General features: G+C 38.4%; 1 protein-coding gene across 8 annotated transcripts in view; it reads right to left on the reverse strand.

Moving 5' to 3' along the window:
- CLIP1 (CAP-Gly domain containing linker protein 1) overlaps positions 1-22,173 on the reverse strand; it is a 52,631-nt gene that overhangs the window by 21,723 nt on the left and 8,735 nt on the right. For 2 of the 8 annotated variants that reach the window (XM_010720146.2, XM_010720142.2), the window contains exons 3-13: positions 19,211-19,335; positions 17,977-18,193; positions 15,720-15,917; positions 15,288-15,391; positions 12,938-12,998; positions 11,828-11,860; positions 7,681-7,785; positions 3,781-4,725; positions 2,314-2,430; positions 1,295-1,352; positions 978-1,061 (exon numbers count right to left, since the gene is read on the reverse strand). In XM_010720146.2, coding sequence (XP_010718448.1) covers positions 978-1,061; positions 1,295-1,352; positions 2,314-2,430; positions 3,781-4,725; positions 7,681-7,785; positions 11,828-11,860; positions 12,938-12,998; positions 15,288-15,391; positions 15,720-15,917; positions 17,977-18,193; positions 19,211-19,335 — 2,047 coding nt within the window. The remainder of the gene's footprint in view (positions 1-977; positions 1,062-1,294; positions 1,353-2,313; positions 2,431-3,780; positions 4,726-7,680; positions 7,786-11,827; positions 11,861-12,937; positions 12,999-15,287; positions 15,392-15,719; positions 15,918-17,976; positions 18,194-19,210; positions 19,336-22,173) is intronic. The other 6 variants (XM_010720147.2, XM_010720143.2, XM_010720148.2 and 3 more) reach the window with 3 other exon arrangements.

Consider the following 22,173-nt stretch of genomic DNA (forward strand, 5'->3'; position numbering starts at 1 on the left):
CATGAAATCACAGAATGGTTTGGGTTGGAAGGGACCTTACAGATAATCGAGGTTCCAACCCCAGTGCCATGAGCAGGACTTTCAGCCACCAAACCATGTTGGCCACAGCCCCATCCATCCTAGTCTTGAGCACCTCCAGGGATGGGCACTCACAACTTCTCTGGACAACCTGTTCCAGTGCCTCCCCACCCTCACAGTGAAGAAATTTTTTCCTAATGTCTAATCTAAACCTATCCTCTTTTAGTTTAAAGCTGTTATCTCTTGTCCTATCACTATACTCTCTAAAAAATTGCTCCCCAGCTTTCCTATAGGCCCCCTGTGTGTACTGGAAAGCTGCTATAAGGTCTTCTGAAGCCTCCTCTCTCTTCAGAGCAGAGCTGCTCCAGCATTTGGATCATCCTTGTGGCCTTCCCCCCACACCCAACCTGTCCACATCTCTCTTGTGCTGGAGGCCCAGCACAATGACTCGATGTGGGGCAGGTACTGTCCCTTGCTTACAGGGTAAACAGTCATTAATTTCTTTCTAAATCAGTTTTAAATTAAGATACACAACTAGAAGGACAGAGCAAGCCTCCCACCTCTGAGAGATAGGAAGAAGCAGATGATCAGACTAACATGCAGTCTCTATGGAGTCCTTAAAAAGGAGAATACTAATTATGCTTCTGTTTGGTCACCAAGTCTTTGTTGGGGACCTGACCATTATCACATGATTTTGTAGCAGTGTTAAAGCAAGAATTTAACTACTGATTTGGAATACACTCAGCCGGGAAATCTTTTGCCTTTCTGCACTATTTCCTTAATACAATGGTCATCTTGCCGTGTCATTATATGCAATGCCACAGAAGGCTTTCTTTTGATGGTGTATGCATTTGTGAAAGCACTGCATACTATGTAAGATATGGGAAGCTGAGCAGGAGGCATAAGAAAGCACAAAGCTGATGCATATTTCAAAATATTCCATTTCATTTCTTCCTTACCAGTCAAATTAGACTTCAGTTGTTCCAGTTCTGAAGACATGAGTGCAAACTGTTCTTCTTTTTGGTTTAGTTTTTCTATTGTTTCTAAGCAAGTAAAATTTTAAAGACAAAGTTAGTTACTACTTAGATGCAAACAATTCCATCTACTTGCAAGATATGCTGCTCTCAAGAGGACAGACTGCAAGTAACCCTGTCTTTCCCCTAGCTTCTGCAACCACTGTGTTGCCAAGTTTAAATCTGAAAGAACATGAAAACTTTATTTTGCAGTATAGTTTTCTACAGCTTTTTAGTTTTCACTTATTTCACAGCAGACATACCTTGCATAGCGCGTTGAGCGTTTTCTGCTCCATCAGCTGCACTAGTAAATTTTTCTTTCTGAAAAATGGACAAAAACCTGAGGTAAGATTTGATGTTGATAGGATAATTCAGCCACTGAATTTATATTGGGTATTCTACATGTAGAAAACAAACCATATCTATTTATGATAGGAGTGAAAACTGAAGTTTTTGAATTACAGCTTAACACGGATATGTTCAGCATCATAATGCAAGACTGATCCCTTGCCTCCATTACAAGCAAGTCCCTAAGCTTTCAGAATAAGTTCTCCATAGCAAAAGAACTGCAGATACAGCCCAGTGTAAGAAACATGAGTTCTGGGCTTCTAATGTAAGAAGCTACCCACGTTATTCAGAGGCTGCACAGTGGACATCTGCAGTCCTGTGATCAATCTCATACCAGTGTTTTCCAGCTCTCCCAGCAGGAAGAGATGCTAGACAGTGGAAAACAAGGGAAAATACTGAAGAAGACATTAAGTGAGACTCTGACATCAATGTCAAATACTATGGCCATGGAAAGATTTTATGACAAGGACAGTAAAACTAAAGGAGCATGGCTTCTGTTGCTAACTATGGTGTAGTTTTCAGGAGAATTGCACCCATCCACAGAATACTTACAAATGGAATCAGGTGAAAAATGTCTTCAAAAAACATTTGCAAGGTGTTCCTATAGTGAGCTTTAATTTATAGAACAGGTCACACATTCCTTAATTAATAGTCTAAATTTAAGCTGCATGACACCTTTCATATGGCTTAATATTTTACCTGTGATTTCTTAACGGACAATTTAGACAAAACAGCTGATAAACACAAGTCAAGTGAGATCTTCTTTTCATTTTGAGATGGATCCTATTTGTCATGAAGCAATGCCTTTTTTTTGTAAGTAAAATAGCTTTGGAAGACTTTCCTCACTCAGAACTGATCCTCAGAATTTAATTATGCTCTCACCACAACAACCAAAATCCGAAGGAAAAAGCCAAAATTTCTGAGAATTACTCACCAAAAGTTGAAGTTCCTTTTCCAAAGAATCTTTAACTTGATTTACTGCACTCAAGTTTTTCTCAAGGTCAAGAAGCTTTTGCTCTTTGCCCTGCAGTTCTTTGGCCAGATTACTAGCCTAACAAAGATGGTTAAATGGAGTAAAATAAAATTACAAACATGAATGATAAAAAGAGAAATTAAAATTTGACTTTGAAGAAAATAACTATAATATTAAAATCATTGTAAGATGAACAAAATGAAAATTAAAAAAAAAGAAAAAAAAAGAAGAAAAAAAATGTAATGTGTTAACTGAGTGAAGCTGATTTCCACTGATGACTACATCACAGTACTGATTGGATCTTGAAACATGGTTGAAATAATTGAAATGTAGTTATCTTAGAATTAGAACAGTTGATGGTAGACATTCTGAAGCACACTGAAACATTTCCAAATAGTTACAGAATCAGTTAAATTGGTAGTTTTGGTTCTTTACTGTTTTAATTTTTTTAACATTGAGCACTGTATGTTTCAACTGGCTGTTCACACCAATACACACAGGGATGCCATTTTCCAAAAGATTCTGTACCTCTCCCAGGATGGTCAGAAATTCAGTGTGAGCTAAAAATATGGTGCCAATAGTTCACAAAAATCAGGTATCTTGGAACCATCTGTGAAGGGTTTAGGAGAGCTACTTCTAGCTACCTTCCCACTGCTCTTATAATTGTTCTTGTTTGTCAGGTTATGCGTTGACAGGGGGTTTCCCCAAAGCACCAGAATGAAATTAAATCTTAGCACTTTTATTTCTGGCTGCAGTGGCAGAACAACTTTCTAGTACTGAATAGCATACTAACAGCCTTAAAGAGACATGCAACACACCAATAAAAAATCTTGGTATGATTTATCAAGCTGCAGTTTGTGCTTCAAAAATACAATGAGAAGGTCCCTGACAACACTGCTGCATACCTTTACCTTAAAGAAAAATTCCTCCAGGATCTTTGTTTTGGTTTTAATAGCACTCTGCCTCTTCCATTATCATCTTTGATGACAGCAAAGGTAGTAGAGATACCGCCAGCACAAACTGAGAACAGAGAATTTCTCTACAACTCAGTGTAATCATCAGAGGAAGAAAACCCACTGAACCCCACGTCGCTATTCCAATAGTTCTAGCACCAACAGCAAAAAACTCGTATATTAAGATGGAGGGTTCTTCTCCCAGATAAGTCAAAAAAGTAACCTTCCATAACACAAAGCTTTCCACAGAGGCATGTTTTCCTTTTGCTGAGTGGTGCAGACCAAGCAATAGAACCTGTTCAGAGATCTGACCAATTAACACTTTCTCTAAACCTCCTCAGATGGTACAAAGACACACTGCTAATAAAAAGTTTTGTGGTTTTTTTCTGTGATGAGTTTGCTACAGCAGTTTAGAGCAGTAAAAATGTAAAAACAAAAACAAAGTAAAAATAAAAGGATGGATGTTGATACAAACCTTGCTACTTCCATCAACCTTTTCAGTCTCTAAATTCTGTATCTGTTTCTCAGCTGCCTCAAGCTGCTCGCTAAGTTTCTGGATTTCCAATTTACCTTCAGAATTGGCTTTCTGAAGTGCAGCAAGGTCCAAAAGCTTTTCTTCAGAAGCTTTGATCTGTTGTGTAAGACTACCAATAAGTTTGGTTTGTTCATTGCACTTGGCTTGCAGTACATCTAGCTCCTTTACCTTTATTTCAGCTTCCTGTAATTTGTTTAAAGTGTCTTCCATTTCTACTAGATGCTGATCTTCCACACTTTCCAGTTTGGTCTTCAGGTTTTCTAGGGTTTGCTCTTTCTCCTCTGTGACCGCCAGCAATTTTGCCTTCAGTGCTTCAATCTCCCTTAAATGATGAGATTTTTCATTTTCCTGCTTCAGTTTTAAATTCGACATTTCATTTTCATAGTCTGATTTAACCTTCTCCATCTGAGTTTTTAATTCTGCAAATTCTGCTGTCTGAGCCCCTACTCCTTTGCTGAAAGAAACTTTCAGTTCTTCCATTGCTTGCTGATGGGAAGCGATTGCAGATTCCAGCTTCGATTTCCACAGCTCTATTACATCTGAATTCTCTTTGTTGGCATGATCAAGCTTAGTTTTCAATGATTCATTTTCTTTTCCCATTCTCTCATTTGAAGCTGAAAGTGTTTTGATCTCTTTCCGCAGTGCTTCTTCACTGCTTTCAAACTTCTCTTTCAGAGAGCTCATCTCACGCTGATGCTCTTTGCCAGCTGCTGCCATTTTTTCTTGCAAAGAACTTATTTCTTGTAACAATGAAAGAGAAGTATCCACATCATCAATGTGTTTACTAGATTCTAATCTCCCTCGAAGCTCAGCTACTTCCTTCACCCGCAATGCTAGATCTCTTTCTAGTTCCATGATGCGAGATTTTTCTGATACTGTAGCCACCTATGATTAACAGCATTTTAAGAAAAGAAGAAAGAATTATGAAAGTTGTAAGTTTAATACATGGACACACTTAGACCACAGTGAAAAGAAATCACCAAGTGTTGCAAACCAACATCATTAGCCTCCTCTTACCAGCGGTTTGGATTATGATACCTCTGAGCTTCACTGCTAACTCCTATTTCTGTGGAAATGCTAAAGAAAGCTTAAGAAAATACTGCTTTTAAATGGAAGGCCGCGAAACAAGACCAACTGATAATTCATTTATGCATAAATTATCATTTAAGGAAAGAAAATGTACAGATGCCCACATCTTTCTATTCCGTGCATATTATGTTCTCCCTAAAGATGGAGTTTATTTAAACTCATTTTTCTGAAGTTATTGGCAAATAATAACTTGCTAAAGAAAAGCCTGCAAAGTTGTTTATGCACATTATCAACATTTAACAAAATGTTTCTTAGAACCATTTTAAAGCAGATGGAAAAAAGATGGGAGAACCCCCAGTTCTCTAACTGCTGTAATAATTGCTTCCAAATTTGTAAGTCAACTATGAGACTGTCAGAAAAACATACAACTGCCTTTTTAGCATATGGATCCTTTGAAACTTCTTCCATATTCTCTCCAATGTTCTCTTGAAAAACCTTCCTCACTTCATCTGAGCTTTTCAACAAATATTACAGAAATTTCTGGTATGAAAATCACACAAAACCAGAACAATGACTTCTAATTAGGAAATCAATGCTTCAGCCTTCTTATTATCCCCCAACAGCCTGAAAAAGACACTACTGTCTGCAACTGCTCCTTAACAGTACTTATTGTAGGTGATGTTCTTGGACATTTCTAATATTCATTCCTATTTAACTTCAAGAAGAGCTGTGTGTGTGCATGAATATATGTGTGCTTCCAAGAAGGCAATCAATTACACACAATATGACACGTACTCAGCTTTCTATCCCTATCTATCCAGAAGAGCTAATACTCTTCATCCCCCTGATTAAAGAAAGTGGTTGGAAGGGGCAAGGAAGTGTAGGAAGCATTATCTGAAGTGAGCAGTGAATAAACCACTATAAAAAGCAATGAGATTATTAAAAATGTGCAGATATTTATAAAGACAAATAAATGAATTTTGAGCATGATACAAAAACTGTCAAGTGCTCAGCAGCCTATTCTGCTGTGGGCAGAATAGAAGAAAAATATATATGACTTTTTCATCCTCTTTACTGATGAAAGAATTTATAAAAGGGGAATAGGTAAAAAAATAAATATATATACATATATATATATACGATTCTGCAGAAAAAAATGATTCACAGTAGAGAACTGTGAATTTCTTTCCAGTTGACATTGTACTTTATGAGTTTTAAAGATTTGTGATGACTTTTTGTTTTTTTTCAGAGCGAGATAACAATATTTGCTTTTTTACTTCTAACACAAAGAAAAGATGTATTTTCTAGAGGAAGTTCACACATTGTCCTGCAGGGAACTCATCAGTCTGAGAAAAAGGCAGAATTAAATTCATTGCTTCATTACATCAAGTGACTGTGAAAGATTCACACTGTAAGATATAAAAGAACTAGCACTCATGATTTATTTCCATTTCATTGCTCTGAACTGAAAATGTATCTGATTCCTCATCTCTAGAAGCAGATTTACAGGTTTTCTGTAATAAAAACACCTAATAATAGAGCCTGAACGGTGCACTCTTATCTGTTACTCATTATAAAAATGCCACATTCCAGAAACAATCAACAGCAGCATCTTAATGGAGATGTACTTATCTGTAAAGAATTTAGGACAAAGGGCACTTATCAATAGAGGCTTATCATTAGGTCTGACCAAGATCGCTGAGGTTCGCTGCTTCGGAGCTGGCCAGAAGCACAGCAGCTGACCACAAAGTACAGGGGGTTTCGGTCAGCCCCTTCATCCAGGGAACCCCGAGATAACAGGGCAGATCGCTTCTCGGCCTTCTGGTTAAGAGCAAGTGTGGAGCTGCACTATTCACAATTACTGAGTTGACTTTGATCAGAGCATTAGTTGGAATCGTGGACATTTCAGATTTCCTGTATTTGAGATTTTATGAATTATTCATCAAATACTAAATTGAAAAGGAAAAAAAAAAAAAAGAAATACACCAAAACCTGTCATGACTTTCCAGGTGCAAGGACACCTAGATGTAAATCTATGAAGCACAGCTTTCCATTCTTCTTGGATCTTCGCTTTTAAATAAGCAGATACACAATAAAATGTTACAGCACAATAGACTTTGCTAACAGACACATGTTGAACTGCTGAAATCAACTACATCAGCTCTCTGAGCCTTGCTCCAAATACAACTGAACACAGTTAGCACCTTCCTACTGAGAAAAGCCTCTGTTCTCTCAGAAACGTTTTGAAAATCCCAGGAATCAACATCTGCTGCACATCTGTCCTGGGCCCAATGCTGAGTAATATTTTGACAGCTCCGCTGTTACTAATGCTACTGAGATACCCAGGAAAATATTGTGTCATTGGTAGAAAAAAAAGAATTAAGAAGTCCTTGATGTAGCAAAGCAAGTAGCACAACCACCATTTCTGAGTTAAAAGCACTGGCACAGTGGAATTATTTCTCTTGGATACAATGAACTTTGCTACTTCTAGAAATGAGCCACTGAACATTCCTTTATGTCTACTCACGGTCTCACTTGCCACTTTTGACACGGATTCAAGTACTAATTTTGCACTTTGACGTCATCTTACCTGAATTCTCCTGAAGAAATGAGTACACGCATACAGCTACACACACACAGCACCGACACTCAGAAGCAATGCTCATTTTTACAAACTCATTGTTGCAGCTACATGAGGTTCGTGGCAGGTGCAAGATCTCTTTCAGCACGTGTTATACCCAGCAGACTGCGTCACCAGAAATCTTCCACAATACAAATCAGTCTTGTTATTTAAATAGTGAAAACCATTACCCTAGTGTCTTCTAACTCCCTCTGGAGTTTGTCAGCTTTGGTCTTTTCAAAGAGCAGGCTCTGTTCAAGCTCCTTAATGCGGGCATGCTCCAGTTTGGTCTGCGTCTGTTAGTAAAAAGGGAAAGGAAGAGAACACAACGGTGCCACCATCACATGCCAGCACACAAGGAGGGAGCCACATGCAGGCCGTGCTGCCAGAATCTTCTATCAATGATGAGCAGAGAAGATGCAGTGAATAAAATGAACAGGGAAATACTATGGATGAGAAAGATGGGCTGAAAGTGTAAATGGACGGATGTGTAAAAAAATGTTTAAAAAATCACAAAGAAATATGGACAAAAGTTTCATGCAGCCAAGTAGAAGTTATTTATCAGTACATGAAGTTTTCAGCACAAATTAGAGTAGTTATGAAAAAGTACATAAAATATAAATATATACCTGCACTTGTTCTAAGATGATGATACATCCCTTTCCTTGTCATTTCGCTAACTTTTTTCTTTAATGCATTGATTGTATTACTCACATGATGTATTATGAACCAGGGGATGACAATTCACCACTAAAGCTCACATGGCAAATCAAACTTTTTTTTTTTTTTTTAACGTGATATTAATTAGCTGCATCTCAAGGCTCAGTCATAAAAATGCTTTCGGTCAAGATCTGGGAATATTAAAGTTCATTTGTCACCAGAGTATGAATTATATGAACAGAAAGAGCATGGTTGTCTGAATGGTAACTGCAGAACCCTCCTAATTTATCCCTCTCCTCCTCCAGAAAGTAAGCAAGCAACAAGAAAGATTCTCCAAAACCAGGGGACACAGGGAAATAGTCTGGTTGCTCTGTAATTGTTGAGGACTGCATACATGGAACAAGATGTGGAACTGGTAAGATTGAAAAAAACAAACAACAGAACATCAGAAAAATCCAACTTTGTCCTTCTTTTAAGTTCCTAAGGGAAACAGGAAGAAGTACATGAAACTAACTAAGCTGCCACCTCCTGCCTTTTGTTTACTAAGGGGTAGAATTTTTTTGGCAAGCACACAGAAAACTCAGTACCAAGAAGTGTGCATGAGAACTTGAAGTTTGAGAGATGCTGTAAAATCCAACAGTCAGTTCAAACCTGACCTCCTTACTGATGTGAGGAAAGGAAAAAAAAGTAATACAGAATTCAGAACCTCAGTGCTGTGCCACTTCTGGAATCAGTGGAGAGCTGATTTGTCTGCAAGTGTGAAACAATCCAAATTAAAAGGAGTATGAAAGTGCACTCTTTCCTACGTCTTTTCAAAAAAAAAGGGCAGTTTCTCAGAGCTCGCCCACACAACAGTAAGGTGGATCTCCAGAAATGAACGAAGTTCTGTCTGGGTATGCTAAGACGTGTTTGGCTGCTCAAGGAATTGCATCCATCAGACTCGATGAAAGTTCTCTGTCACAGTTTAGCTGCAGCAGTGACTTTACTACAGAACAAAATCAGACAGTATTCCCCACACCTTATGGCTGCCTTTAAGAAAGGAGTCCTGCAGCCCGGTGAGATAACTGAACCCAAAGGAAGGGCGTGCATAACTCCAAAGCCACACCGCTGCCAAGCCCACAGTGGTGCACACAGCTGGCAGGACACTGCAGCTTCTCTCGTCTTCGTAATACGATATTTAAAAATCCCCACAGAACTGTGTTATTTATAGAAGGACAAGATGATTAGCACTGCCTCCAAACCAGCCACAGCAGTTACAGATTGTGTGTGGCCTCTGCAAAGAAAGACAGACAGGGATGACACTTGTTTTGCTTCAGGCCTGTTCTCCTTCAATCACAGTATTCCTTCAGACAGCATCATTTTATTATCGTCTTCTCCCAAAGCATGCTGACATCTGGCGGTTTCAAATGTCCTTTTAAACGTTTTTCCAGCTGAATGGAGTTGGCTGGTTTACTGTGAAGTTAGTTACAAGGTCTGAAATACTAAAATCCATAAATATTAAACTTACTTCTTAGATTTGTTCTGTTTGATATTCCATAGCAGATTAATTTCTCCATCAGTGGAAGATATTCAGTGTAGATGAAAGAAAAAACCATGAGAACGTGGCTTATCAGTTTTGCCTCCCATTGGCTTTGGAAACAGAAACATTCTAAGGTAAATAGCAGTATTTTTTGAAATGGCTGTAATCAGTCCTCTCTCTGAGACTGACTGGCATTACTTCTAAGTCTGAAAACTAAGCTATTTTAAAAAATTGAGTATTCGTGTCTTTCCTGCTCTAATTCCCAAAAGGAATTCATTAGAAAACAAGCCTCAAACCTGACAGTTGCAGAATTCTCCTTTCATCATTGCAGAATACATTATCTGAAGATTTTCTATACTATGTAAAAACCAGGATACTTTCATCATTACTTTTACAGACATCATGTTAGTACTGCAAAGATCTGATATACCACCATTGATTACCAGCTTTTTAAACCCCATCTCCAATATATCTCAAAGAAGAAATTAAAATACTACCAGGATGAAAATAAAAGCTCAAAGAAAAACTCAGCAAAACAAAACTACTCCAGAGATCTTTGCTGGACACTTTCTCCCCATTTAGTAGATGGAGGATTATTTTTTCAGCAAATGTGATTTCTGAGGGACAGCCTTCAGTTTCCGTGAGGCAACAATCACTGCAAAATTTTTAATCAAAGCACTGATCATCTGAAGAGAAACGTCTGAAGAATTATGGTCCTCTGTGAGGAAACTGAGTGCACAATAAACTGACAAGAGCAGAGTACTACAAAAAGAAGAATTTGATTGCAAACCTTAAATTGAATGGAAAAGAAAAAAAGAAAAAAAAGCAATTAATGAAGCATCTTCCCTTTCTCCAAAGTTCTGCAGTTAGATTAAGAGAAAGAAGAAAATGGGACAAGCCTTACTCTAGCTTGAACCCTAAAGAATTCTACTCAAACCAAATGTCAGAAAGCAATCATCAGCTATTTTCAGCATTTGTGTATTCTAGCTACTTTCACATCAAAATAAACCTTTGGTTACGTTCTCCATCAAAAAGTCAAATTGTGAAATTGTGCTGAAGCCATAAATGCTGATAATCAATTCTAGGGTAGGGGCAAGAAGACCTTCAGTCCCTTCGTGCTGGGATAACAATCACAGAACATGACTGAGATTATGAAGCATTAGCCTGTAAACAAAGTGATCAGCCATCCTCTCCTTCAGAGAGTGAAGATGTCCATTTTTATGGAAAAAATTAGAATAGGGAAATCAGGAGTAAAGATAGGATTAAACAAGGAGTGCACAAAATGAGAAAAAGGGAGGGCACATGCAGATTTACTTCTAACACACCGTGAGCCTGATTGGAAGAATAGAGGAGACCCGGATCGCTGAAGTAGCTTCACAAAAGGAACACCTAAGAATGCACAGCAGGAAACCAGTTTTAGTCTTGAGAACTTCCTATCTTGGCTGGGGATGCAGCAAAGGAGGCAGCCTGTGATAGTTCTTCCTAAATCCAATCAGAGAAGGCATTTAAATTCCACTATTCTGAGCTACGGAAGGAAGAGGGCTGCTTTAATGTCTGCTTTCTAGTTGCATACATTTGTCTTGCATAATTCACAGGGAAGGTACATGAAGATACATTAAAATAGACAGCTTTGCACACTAATTTTTAAGGTGTTTTTAACTATCACTCCCCTTAGCATTTTATGCCAAAAAAGCAAAGAAAAAAGAAACAAATAAGGGGAGCTGGGGAACATTCAGTTTTTTTCTTCCTCAGAAAGAAGAACTGGATCATTGCTTACTTTTGATCAGCAGTAGGAGCTTGTAGGAAAACAAGTAGGATTTTGTGGAGCAGCTAAAATCCTACATTTAAATGAAAGACATTTCAAGATCCCAGACAGCTTTTTTCTACAAGCTCCTATACTCTCCAATCAGCTGCAAAGGTTTTGACCCCAGAGAACTCTGACTTCATTTGCCCTCTCTCCAGTCAATGGGGATTACAACGTTTAGTCATTACACACATTCTTTTTGATAAATGTTGTAATTGCTCTGAAAGCAACATGCACACAAATACTAGAGTCAATGTTTCAATAACAGATTATGCAGTTAGTGAATAAGTATAAGCATTTTCTGCACACAATCTGTTAACATGAGATGTCTCTGCACATTTAAGTGCCTTCTTACATTTTCTGGATCTTCCGAAATCTGCCTCTTTCGCTATTAGTAAAATTAAAACACAAATAAACAAAAAATATTTCACCTGCAGACTTAGCACTTGATCATTCCAACATAAACAATTTCATTATCTTGAATTCAGCTTAAATTCTTGAAGTTATGCAGCTTGACAAACCAGTCTTTACAATGGTTTGCCATGACCAACAAAAAATAAAAAACTGAAAGTTTCCATGGACTAAACAATAAAAGGAGCATTCTGTGAAGAGTCTAAATAGGCATCTTAAAATGAATGGAAGACTAAAATAAAAGAAATGTTATATGAAATGAATCATTTCCATAAGGCTAGCACTTTAATCATAAATGGTTCACAGGGACATGCGTCAATTAATTTGGTTATTTCTAGTATTTTTCAGATTTAAACAACAGTAAAGTAGAACTAAAATATCTTGCTTTTTAATTTGACATTTGGAGTTAAAATTGGCAATGTTCAAATAGTTGAGAGTAATGCTTCATCAGATCTTTCCTAATCTGACTGCATAATCACAAACTATTATATGCACACCTAAATGGCTGTTTAAATTGTGTATACAATGTATCTCCAGCGAGAATATTCTTCTTTTAATAAATCTTCCCTAAGGAAAGAACATGAATTATTCAAAAAACATAGGCCAAGTCAAATGGACTGCCTTGTCTTCAACACTCATTTTCAAACATATAGATACCTAATTGTCAGTTTCACAATTTTAAGATTATATTTTTTTGGTGCTGACTTTTAAGCAATCGAAGAAACATCAGTAAGGTATAATATATGATAATAAAAATATTTTAAAAATTGATTTTTCTGTGAATTGAATTATTCTAAACAAATATGGCCATTCCATAGTAAAACCCTTGCTATAACTGAATTATGGGTATGATTGTGCAGTTTCAGGACTGTTAGCTTAATCAAGGTCTGCAGAAATGGGAAGCACTTCCATGTGCTTTGCATACATTTGCACCAGCACTGCATCAATTAATCATTCCTGCCTTTGTCTTCTGAAGAACAGTATAATTAAGAGGAACTGATTGCTTTTCTCTGCCTTACTACATATCCTGTTTACAAAGCTGGAGATATTTTACCTCTAGGTCTCCTTTGGTAATGGATTCTTCTTCCACTCGGAACTGAAGATCTTCAACCTTCCTGTGGGGACAGTTGATTAAAATTCAGGTAACTTTGAAGGAAAATGCATTTCAGCTCACTTTTCCATGGACAATGGACAGCAAAGCACCAGAAAGATTACAACAACAGAATTATTTTACAAAAAACACTGAAGAGGAGGAAAACTGTTGTCATTAAAGCACAACTGTAAAGAAGCAGTATTCTTCCTACAGCTCTGTGAAAAAGGTATTTTATTGCAGTTTCTGATGAGTTAGAAAGAAAACCTCTACATCAAGCACTATTTCTTTCACTCCTTCACCCTTCTGCACACATTCCACGTGTTCTATCTGATAAGAAAACAGAAAGTTAGGAAACATCCAAGATTCCTGAGAGCCTTCCCGAAGTGTGCTGGACAACTGCATCAAAACTACCACAGACAAACACATGCTCGTTGTCAGGATGAACTGCAAGATGCAGGCTGGGAGTCCTGCAAAAGCACAAATACAGCTTGCCTTGCCCATACAGGAGTTTTAGAATGAGAATCACACCACTAAATGTAGAAGTGCTAAGCTGGTATTTGAACTAAAATAAATGTTTTTTAAAGTTACTTCTTCCTTCTCCAAGTCTGGCATACCCCAATGAGCAAGGGGCCAGATCTCCTCCTTTAAACACAGTAAGATGTGGCAAAGGAATCGACAAAGATGCCTTCTTTCCTTTTGTCATGGAGTTAACTAGATCAATTTACGCCCGTGACAGAGGGGCAGTAGGCCGCTGTCCTCCCCTCCCACCCCACAAAATGGGAAGGAGAGAAGGGAGGACACCTTTGAACTATGCACACTGCTGGTGCATGGAGCTTGGCTGACAGATGTACAAATCACTGCATCAACGTGTGATACAAGAGACAGATGACTGAAATAAAAGGACAGTTAGAACTTCTTATATTCATGGAAGTGGGTATCACCCCTGTGCTATGGGAAACAGAGGATTCAAGATCATTTGACTAAAAGTTACTGCTGAGACTGACTTGAATACACATTACAGAGCTTTCAAAGTAAACACACCTAGAGTGACTAGGAGGAAGGAGAAATATTGCACTGCTGAAGCCATGAACTATTTTCCTGGCTGTAAAACGTCACTTCAGCTAATGGGTCTCAGGCATACACAGCAGCACTGTTATGCTGCCTAGCAACACACTGAAGGTGAGCTCAAGGCCATGGAGGACTGCGGAAAAACGCCCCCCCCCCAACCTGGCATCCAGTGAGAAGAGGTTCACAGCCAAACTAATGGAGCTGCTGCAAAGCTTTTAAAAATAATTATTATTTAAAATTAAATATTAAGGAAAAAATCCACAAAATAAAACAACAAAAAACCCACACTGCATTATTTTGTAGAGATCATACAGGTAATTCCATACCCCACTCTACTATCTTGAAAATTCAGTGCAAGCAGGTCCAACAAAAAGGAAGCATGCAAACTGTAAGGGAATTGCCCAGGTTTAACACTGCATGTTCTCTGTGTGCCCTAGTTTTAGGGAGGCCTTTCAGATAGGCTGACATTGCAGAGGAGAACACCAGTCTACAGAGCAGGTTCACAATGGGTTTGGTTTCTAAATGGAGTTTAGCTTTTCAAAAGCACTCGGAATGCATCAAAACAATGTACCAGATCATTTCCTCATGCAGCTTTGTACATCTATTCGATAATCTCAATTCTTTTCCTCAAATGGTTAAGAATATCAATTAGGAATGAGGGCTTTGATGATTTCTGTAAGTTACAGACTCAGTGTGGAAGCACATGAAAAGTTATAAATTATTCACAAGAGCACTAGACTGTAAATTCCTAATCCAGCACTGGCAGAAAACGGGATTATGAAAATTTTCACTTTGAAGTAGAAATGTTTCAGAAAGATGAGGCATGATCCATTTGTACCTTCATAAAAGTAGGAATAAAATCCATGGCAACTGAAGGCCATACTAGAAGGAATAAGTTCCATGAAATCCATCTTTCAACAATAGTTACAGCCTCTAAACAAGTCCACTCAGCTTGTTACACAAGCAATGCCAGCTACCAAATCTGAGTGGATATTCAGTCACCAAAAAAATCCCCTCTACCAGCTGTAATTCATCACAGTATAATTTTCTTTGGGTTTCTTCCCTCATTGAATTTAAGAATTTATTTTTAATATTAACTTCAATGAGCAGAAATATTGTTTTATACTACAACTTCTCCGCATTATTTAAGATTTGTTTCATATTTGCAAGTCACAAAGCATTTACTTTTAGTGCAAAGTTTGTTTTTTTAACAGCTACAGTAATGGAGACGGTTTTGGGTTACCTTTTCTCTTCCTCAAGCTGATTGAGAAGCTCCACTTTCTCCCTGTCAGCAGCTTCCACCATAGCTCGCAGCTGGTCCATTTTTGCTTCCATCTCCAGTACATGCTAATCACCAGGAATAAGAACAAAGTCTAAGACAATGATTTCTTTTTTCAAGTTATGTATTTATACATAATCACAAAGTGGTAAGGTGACAAAGAGGCAGGAACGTGATACTCAAAATATGCACATACTAAGGAAAACATCACTCACTGAGATGTGTAGAAAGGTTTAACCAACATTTGTTAAATGTTATAGGTTGGCTCTTATCAAGCCAAAGCTCCCACACAAAAGATCTCACAGGTTTAGACCTTTTCAATTAGAAAACGCGATTTGGGGAATTAAGTCAATTGTTTTACAGTCTCTGTTTTAAGAACAGCAGCATTGTTCTTACCCGGTCGTGTCCATCTCGAACAAGTGCTAATTCCTGCTCTATTTCCCCCACATGACTGGTTGCTTTTGCAACTTCTGCCCTCTCCAGGTCCCTTTCTGCCAGGAGCTGCTCAATATGTTGCTGCTTCTCTTTCAGTGCCTCCTGCAGGGCTGTGGTACCAGAAATCTTCCTTGCATACCGGGAGGATGTTTCTGTTAACTTCACAAAGCAAGCACATTAAAAACTGTTCTTTATCAAGTGAAAACCAGGGATATCTCCAAGACTCTACAAACGTTAGGTTAGAGAAGCAACTGTTTTCTGTAACCTATCGTAATTTCTCCTTTAAGTATTTTATTAAAGGGTGTTTTTTTTGTTGTTGTTTGTTTGCTTCACCTTAAATTACTTAGTTTGAGAATTTAACAATAGCCATACCTATGTATTAAGTTTGTTTTGTAGCAATCAGCAGGCAGCACATAGGAGACAGAAGGACTGAAGTGAAAACCAAAGGCTGGGCTCAGTCTGAGACAGGTTTGGTAGACTCACACAGAGACAAGTCCATTAGCTTTCTATGAAGATTTTTTGCATTAAAAAAAGAAAGGCATCTTTACAGCAAGTAAATAACATTGCCCTTCTCGTTACCAAGTCATTATCTTGGGTCACCAGCAACAGTATAACATTTCCAAATGCTCTATTAAAAGCTTTTGGAAATCCAACTAGCATTTTGTGCCTCTACTATGGCAACAAGACATTCAGGCTCAAAGGCGTTTACCTTGACTTAAAAAGCTAGTTTCACAGCTAATACCTCCTGAAGTACATTGGTATCTGATTAAAACATTTGTTTATATCCTTGTAATTAAGGTTCTTCTGGAAAAACAAAACAAAACTGGAGGATTAAATGTTAAGAGTATAGCTATAAATGAATCAATCTGTAGAACTAGAGAACCTGAATGGCCCCAAACATGCAAGAGGCCGAGGGCACAACACAGTATAAAATAAGTATACTGAAGACATTCACAAAGTGTGACTATTCTCTCGATGCTGACACAACAGCATACTATGCTGATATCACAGCATCCTGAATAAAATGTGAAGGTCCACGTTAAGGCTTCACTGTCAGCCCACAAACTGCCACAAGCAGCCGTTCCTGCAGCCTGAGGTAGTACTGAGTTCAACAGGTTCAAACTAGGGGGCACTCTGTAGCTAGGAGCACAATTTCCAGACTGGATTAAGTTATAAAGTCTCTCCATTTGTGCCAAATAAAAATCTGTGTGCTTGCTGTGATGAGGTATTAACCCCACTGCCCTGACCAACTGTTGACCTCTGTTCACTCATAATCTGCTTCAGTTTTGAAGGACTGTGGTACATCACCTCTGGTCCTGCACCTGCTGGTCAGTGGAGCAGTGTGTCAGATAACCAGTTACAGACCACTGGGAGTCAGTGATCTCCTTCCAGTCAGATGTATTTATGCACACTGATTTAGGGGAAAAAAAATAAATCTAGGGTGGCTGTAGAAAGAAAAAACACAATTATTTCTATGCTTTTAATTGCCTTGAAAGAGAGGCTTAAATTCAGCTTTCCCAGAACATCTCCATTTTACTGCTGTAACCCAAGATTAGGACATTTATGTAACAGTAACTTAAAAAGAACCCATAGTAAGTGTATTAGGTGGAATTAGTGTGTTAGAATTCACCCAAGCCACTGAACTTTGCAACATCTCGTCTAGATGAATTCAAGGGATTAAAAACCAAATCAAAAAGAAAGAGGCTTCTTGTCAGCAAAGACTTGATAATTGCTGCTTCTGTATTTCTCAGCTGACTCATCTCTTTAACAGCAAAAGAAGGCCTTTTACATTTTGAAAATTTGAAGATTTCTGCTTAATGAAACAAGTTATGCTATGGGAGTTTAGTGCGTCACAGATCCTCAAATACAAACCCCATATGACAGAGGAAGTGCTAGGAAAAATGAATTGCTAAATGCAGATTTCAGTCATAGAACATTGATGCCTTGTTGAATCACAAGCCCCTTTCTTATTGTAATAACTCAGTTAGCCCAAATTAACTGTGTGAGCTTAAATATTCAAATACTCAGCTACTCTTCAGGGCTAGCTAAGATTTTCTTCCTTCATGCATGCTTCGAATGAAAAAAGAGAGCACAATTAAATGCATACTGCACTCTCTCCAAGATGTGTTCTATCCTCAATTTATGCAAGACCACAGGCCAAGTGCCACGTGGATTCCTGCTTGGGAATGTAAAGCATGCAATAGAAAAAGAAGCTTACTAGTCCTGTACGGCTCGGCTTGCTGCTTACTGAAGATGCCACAGAACTGAGAGAACTCAGGGAAGATGCACTTGGGCTTCGTTTCAGGGCTGCAGGAGTCGCAACCACTTTTCGCACCGTTGTCTTTGCTTTTGCTGGTGTAGTCGATGGGAATCCAATCTTTGTAACTTTGTGGACCGGAGCAAACAAACCATATTTTGGCTGACACTGAAAATACCTTTAAAAAATAAAGCAAACAGGTCAGAGTACTAATTTAACTTCTATGTTTCCATGTACACAATCTGGCTTCACAAAGACTTCTGGGTCAGTAGTGTACCAGTAATAAAGGAAAAGGTAACAGCTGTTGACAGCCTCATCTATATTAGGTTGCAATTTTTGTTTTTTTTTTTTGCAAAACAAAAAACCAATGGAATTGATAAAGGGCTCTGATAGGCTGCAACAATACTATCACAGTGCATTTCAGAAATGCAACAGGAAGAACCCCTTTCGAGCTTCAGCTCAGTTTCTTACACATTCCATTCAGATTTGAACTTTAACATGCACATCCTTTCTCTCTGAGCTGCCAGCAAAGAAGGTGAGAAAAGAGTTAAAAATAAAATCAGGTTATAATTAAATCAATAAGCTATATTTCATTGGATATAAGCACTTTTGATTATACAGAACATGTATCTTCGGTTACATACAAACAAAAGACACCTAAAATTTGAAGCTGTGATCAACCATGATAAACTGTCTTTATAAAGGGCAGCTCCTTGTACCAAGTGAGAAATAAAGGTCACTTGTGATGAGAATTAATGCTTTCTGAAAGCATCTGTGTGGTTTCCAATCTTTAAAATGAGGTTGTGAGAGCTTTCAGTTCATGTAATGCGTGACAATTTCTCTTAAATTCAGCTTTTAGACATCTAGAGGCATTTTCTTAACTGAGAATTCATTCCAAGATGAAGAACCAAGCAGAAGTTCAAACAGCAGGAAATTGTGATTTCCATTACAAACCTATGAGTAAAACTCACGTGGATATTAGGAGAGATCAACTAATCCTGTAAATGTGGGGTTGATGCAGACTTTCAGAGAGATGCAGTTGTCATAAAATTTAAATCAGTGTGTAAGAATCCCCCACAGTTCACAGTCTAACTACTCCTGATGGAAAGTTACATGTAAAACATTACAAAAAGAACATGATGAAACACAGAAACACGAGATCTTTGAGGTGACTGCTATCTGATGATAAACTAACCGTGTTCCAGCAACAGCTCCATCATTCTTTCCTAGAGGTTCATCCAGCTCTACTCCACACCATTCTCCTTTAGCAAAGTCAGTTTCTCCCAAGAAACGCACAACTCCAGCTTTTGTTCCACCCACCTGAAACAATAAGGCACACAATCATTTTTAATGCATTCCAAATGAAACACACAATCCAGTGGAAAAACCAATCACTATAACCACATTCACAAAGCACATTAATGATGCGACCACTTTTAATTCAAGCTAGATACTCCTTGGCTATGGATTTTGTATTAATACACTGAAGAAATGTTCACAACCAAATTGTCTGGGAAGAGAAAATGAATAGCTCAGAACCTGCACAGCATAACTCCCTTGCATTAAGGAGAATTTAAACAGAGTGTAATGCACAGCGTAATTTAAACTGACAAAATTGTAGGTGTTGATTTAAACAGCTATTTCAATTCTCAAGGAGCGGTGGGTTTTTTCCTCTTTTTTTTGTTTTTGTTTGTGTTTTGTTTTTGTTTGTTTGTTTTGTTTTGTTTTAAAACATTTTAAACAGAAGATTAGAAATTATTTGTTTCCAAACCTAAAAAACTACATCTTTGTAGTCACTATGATCATGTTCCACTTACAATGTCTGAAAGATACAGCTTTTTATAACTCCCAAGGAAGGGAGGAATTAAATTAGGTGAAGAAGGGAGGAATTAAACAAGGTGTGACTGCCACTTGCCAAGAAAGACAACAAGCCAGACCTGCAGGATACTTGCAGGTCAGAATGCCAATATGCTGTGCCCCATTTGTGAGCAAATCTGTTCAGCCTGTATCTAGCATTATGGAAACAGGCATATGTTGACGAAAAATCTCTCTTCAAGAGAGTCTGGATTCAACATGGATGTTTTCAGGGTCATTGTTTTTTTTCACCTCTATTTTCCAGCACACGTTATGTGATCAGGAATATATTTTGCAGCCTTGACAGAAAGCTTGGATGTAACCTGCTAACACAAAGACTGCATTTTTCCTTTCTTTATGCATTAAAAAATATGTTAGGATTTTGACATTGTATTTCTTGGGGGGAGCCTCCCAGTATAACTAGAGAACTGCATGCTTCTTGTACCATAAATTAAGATGCACAATCACAGTAACTAGATAAGTCATATTAATACATTTGGGAAGTGTTCACACAAGAGGTTAACTGTGAGGAAAATGGAAATGGAGTACATTATCTTGCCTGAAAGCACCAAGTGTCCTCAAAGTACCACATCAGTGCCCAGCACATGACACATTTGTGCTCTAGCTTCTAATTCATCAGCTTCCCAGAGCTGACAGCTCTGTTGGCAATTCAAGGCTTCAGCTGATGAGTAGAAAATCCTAATCCACACACTTAAAACCTCAGAAAACCAAGGAAGAACAATTAACCCTTTTGATATTACTAAAAGGGGAAAAGCAGATAGATTTCTTTCATCCCTGTATAATGTGGCAGTTCCCTTTTCTTGTCTCATCAGAAAGAGTCTTGAAACAAGGTTTGATCTGCAGATCACCTTTACATGTTACTGGAAAAATTTTTCTTTCTGAGAGAGTAAAAACACACAGTTTACAGTTACTGTGACTCAGCCTAATACAGTAACTAGTAGAATGTTTGGTATTTGATGTTCTTGGCAAAGAACAGACAAACTTCCCCTCTAAGGAAAAAAAAAAAAAAAAGAGTACTGCTTTAGTGAGAGAGGATCACAACAACCAGAACAGTGCCATGGAATCCAGACCTCTATGTCTCTCTGGCACAATACAAGAGAGAAGATGCAACATCATTAACAGTACTTTTTTGGAAGAACTACTCCTGAAATCCACAAATATTTATCCACTCTTATACATAACTTTTTCTAGAGGTTAAATAACACAAACAGAAGTACAAAATACACAACAAATAAATATACAACATCAAAATAAATTTTAACTGAGCAGCAAGAGGGAAAAATTTGCATGTGTCTGTGCTTTCAGTGCTATATCAGTGATCACTGTCTGTGCTACCAGTCCCAACAGTCTCCAAGTTGCCCTTATACATATTCCTTTTCTAGAAACTTCTGGTGTTTTTGTGTTTTTAAGATACATCTGGATGCCATCTTCGGATGAAAAGCAAGACTGGTGTGCTGTGTGTGTGGTATTTCCCTTGTCAAACCTGCACTGTTTTCTGCCTGAATAAAGTGAGTTAAATCAACAGAGGCAGTAAAGAACTCATTAAAGAAAGGAGGCAGGAAAACCAAAACAATAGCCCAGATAAGAAGTGTCCCCTGGAAGAACAGGCAGGTCTGCAGTCACACAGAAGGACTCCTCAGGAACTGCTTAGCTGGCCAAGGAATCCTACTGGGGTCTTGTGGGAGGTCAGCTACAGAAATAAATACAAACCCACCGCCTTCCCATAGCAAGGTGTGTGGGGCGTGCAAGACAAAGCTCTCTGAAGCCCGCTACGTGCAGAGACTCCAGAGACAGGGAAAGCTGCTGGGGGCTGCTCTGCCAGCTCAGGCTGTAAGTGAATCCCTCGCTATGCAGAGCTGGTGCCAGTAAAACACTGGTTAGCCCTCAGTGTGGAACATGCACTCCTTTCTGTTCCATACCTTAGTCCTGCTCATTTGCCACTCTCAATAAAAAAAATTCATGCCAATTCTGTCAGTTGCAAAGCATCCAAATCACTAACCAGGAGATGGTCTCGAAGCAAAGCTCCTGTCTCATCCCACCCTATCCCACCCCATCCCTGCCTCGCTGTGTGTGCCTGGGACCACAGCCCAGTGCCGGTGGGAGGGAGAAAACAGAGGAATTCACAACCCAGGAACATATGGGGACACACAACGTGAGATCCCAGGAGAAACAGCAATGTGACTATGCTTGTAACCATGGCACCGGGCTTATTTTTAAACAAGATGTAAGGAAGAATGCCAAAGAATTTGTTTTTTTTCCCAAACCCAGTTAAGCTTCCCCGAA

The sequence above is a fragment of the Meleagris gallopavo genome, chromosome 17 (assembly GCF_000146605.3).
Source record: "Meleagris gallopavo isolate NT-WF06-2002-E0010 breed Aviagen turkey brand Nicholas breeding stock chromosome 17, Turkey_5.1, whole genome shotgun sequence".
NCBI lineage: Eukaryota > Metazoa > Chordata > Aves > Galliformes > Phasianidae > Meleagris > Meleagris gallopavo.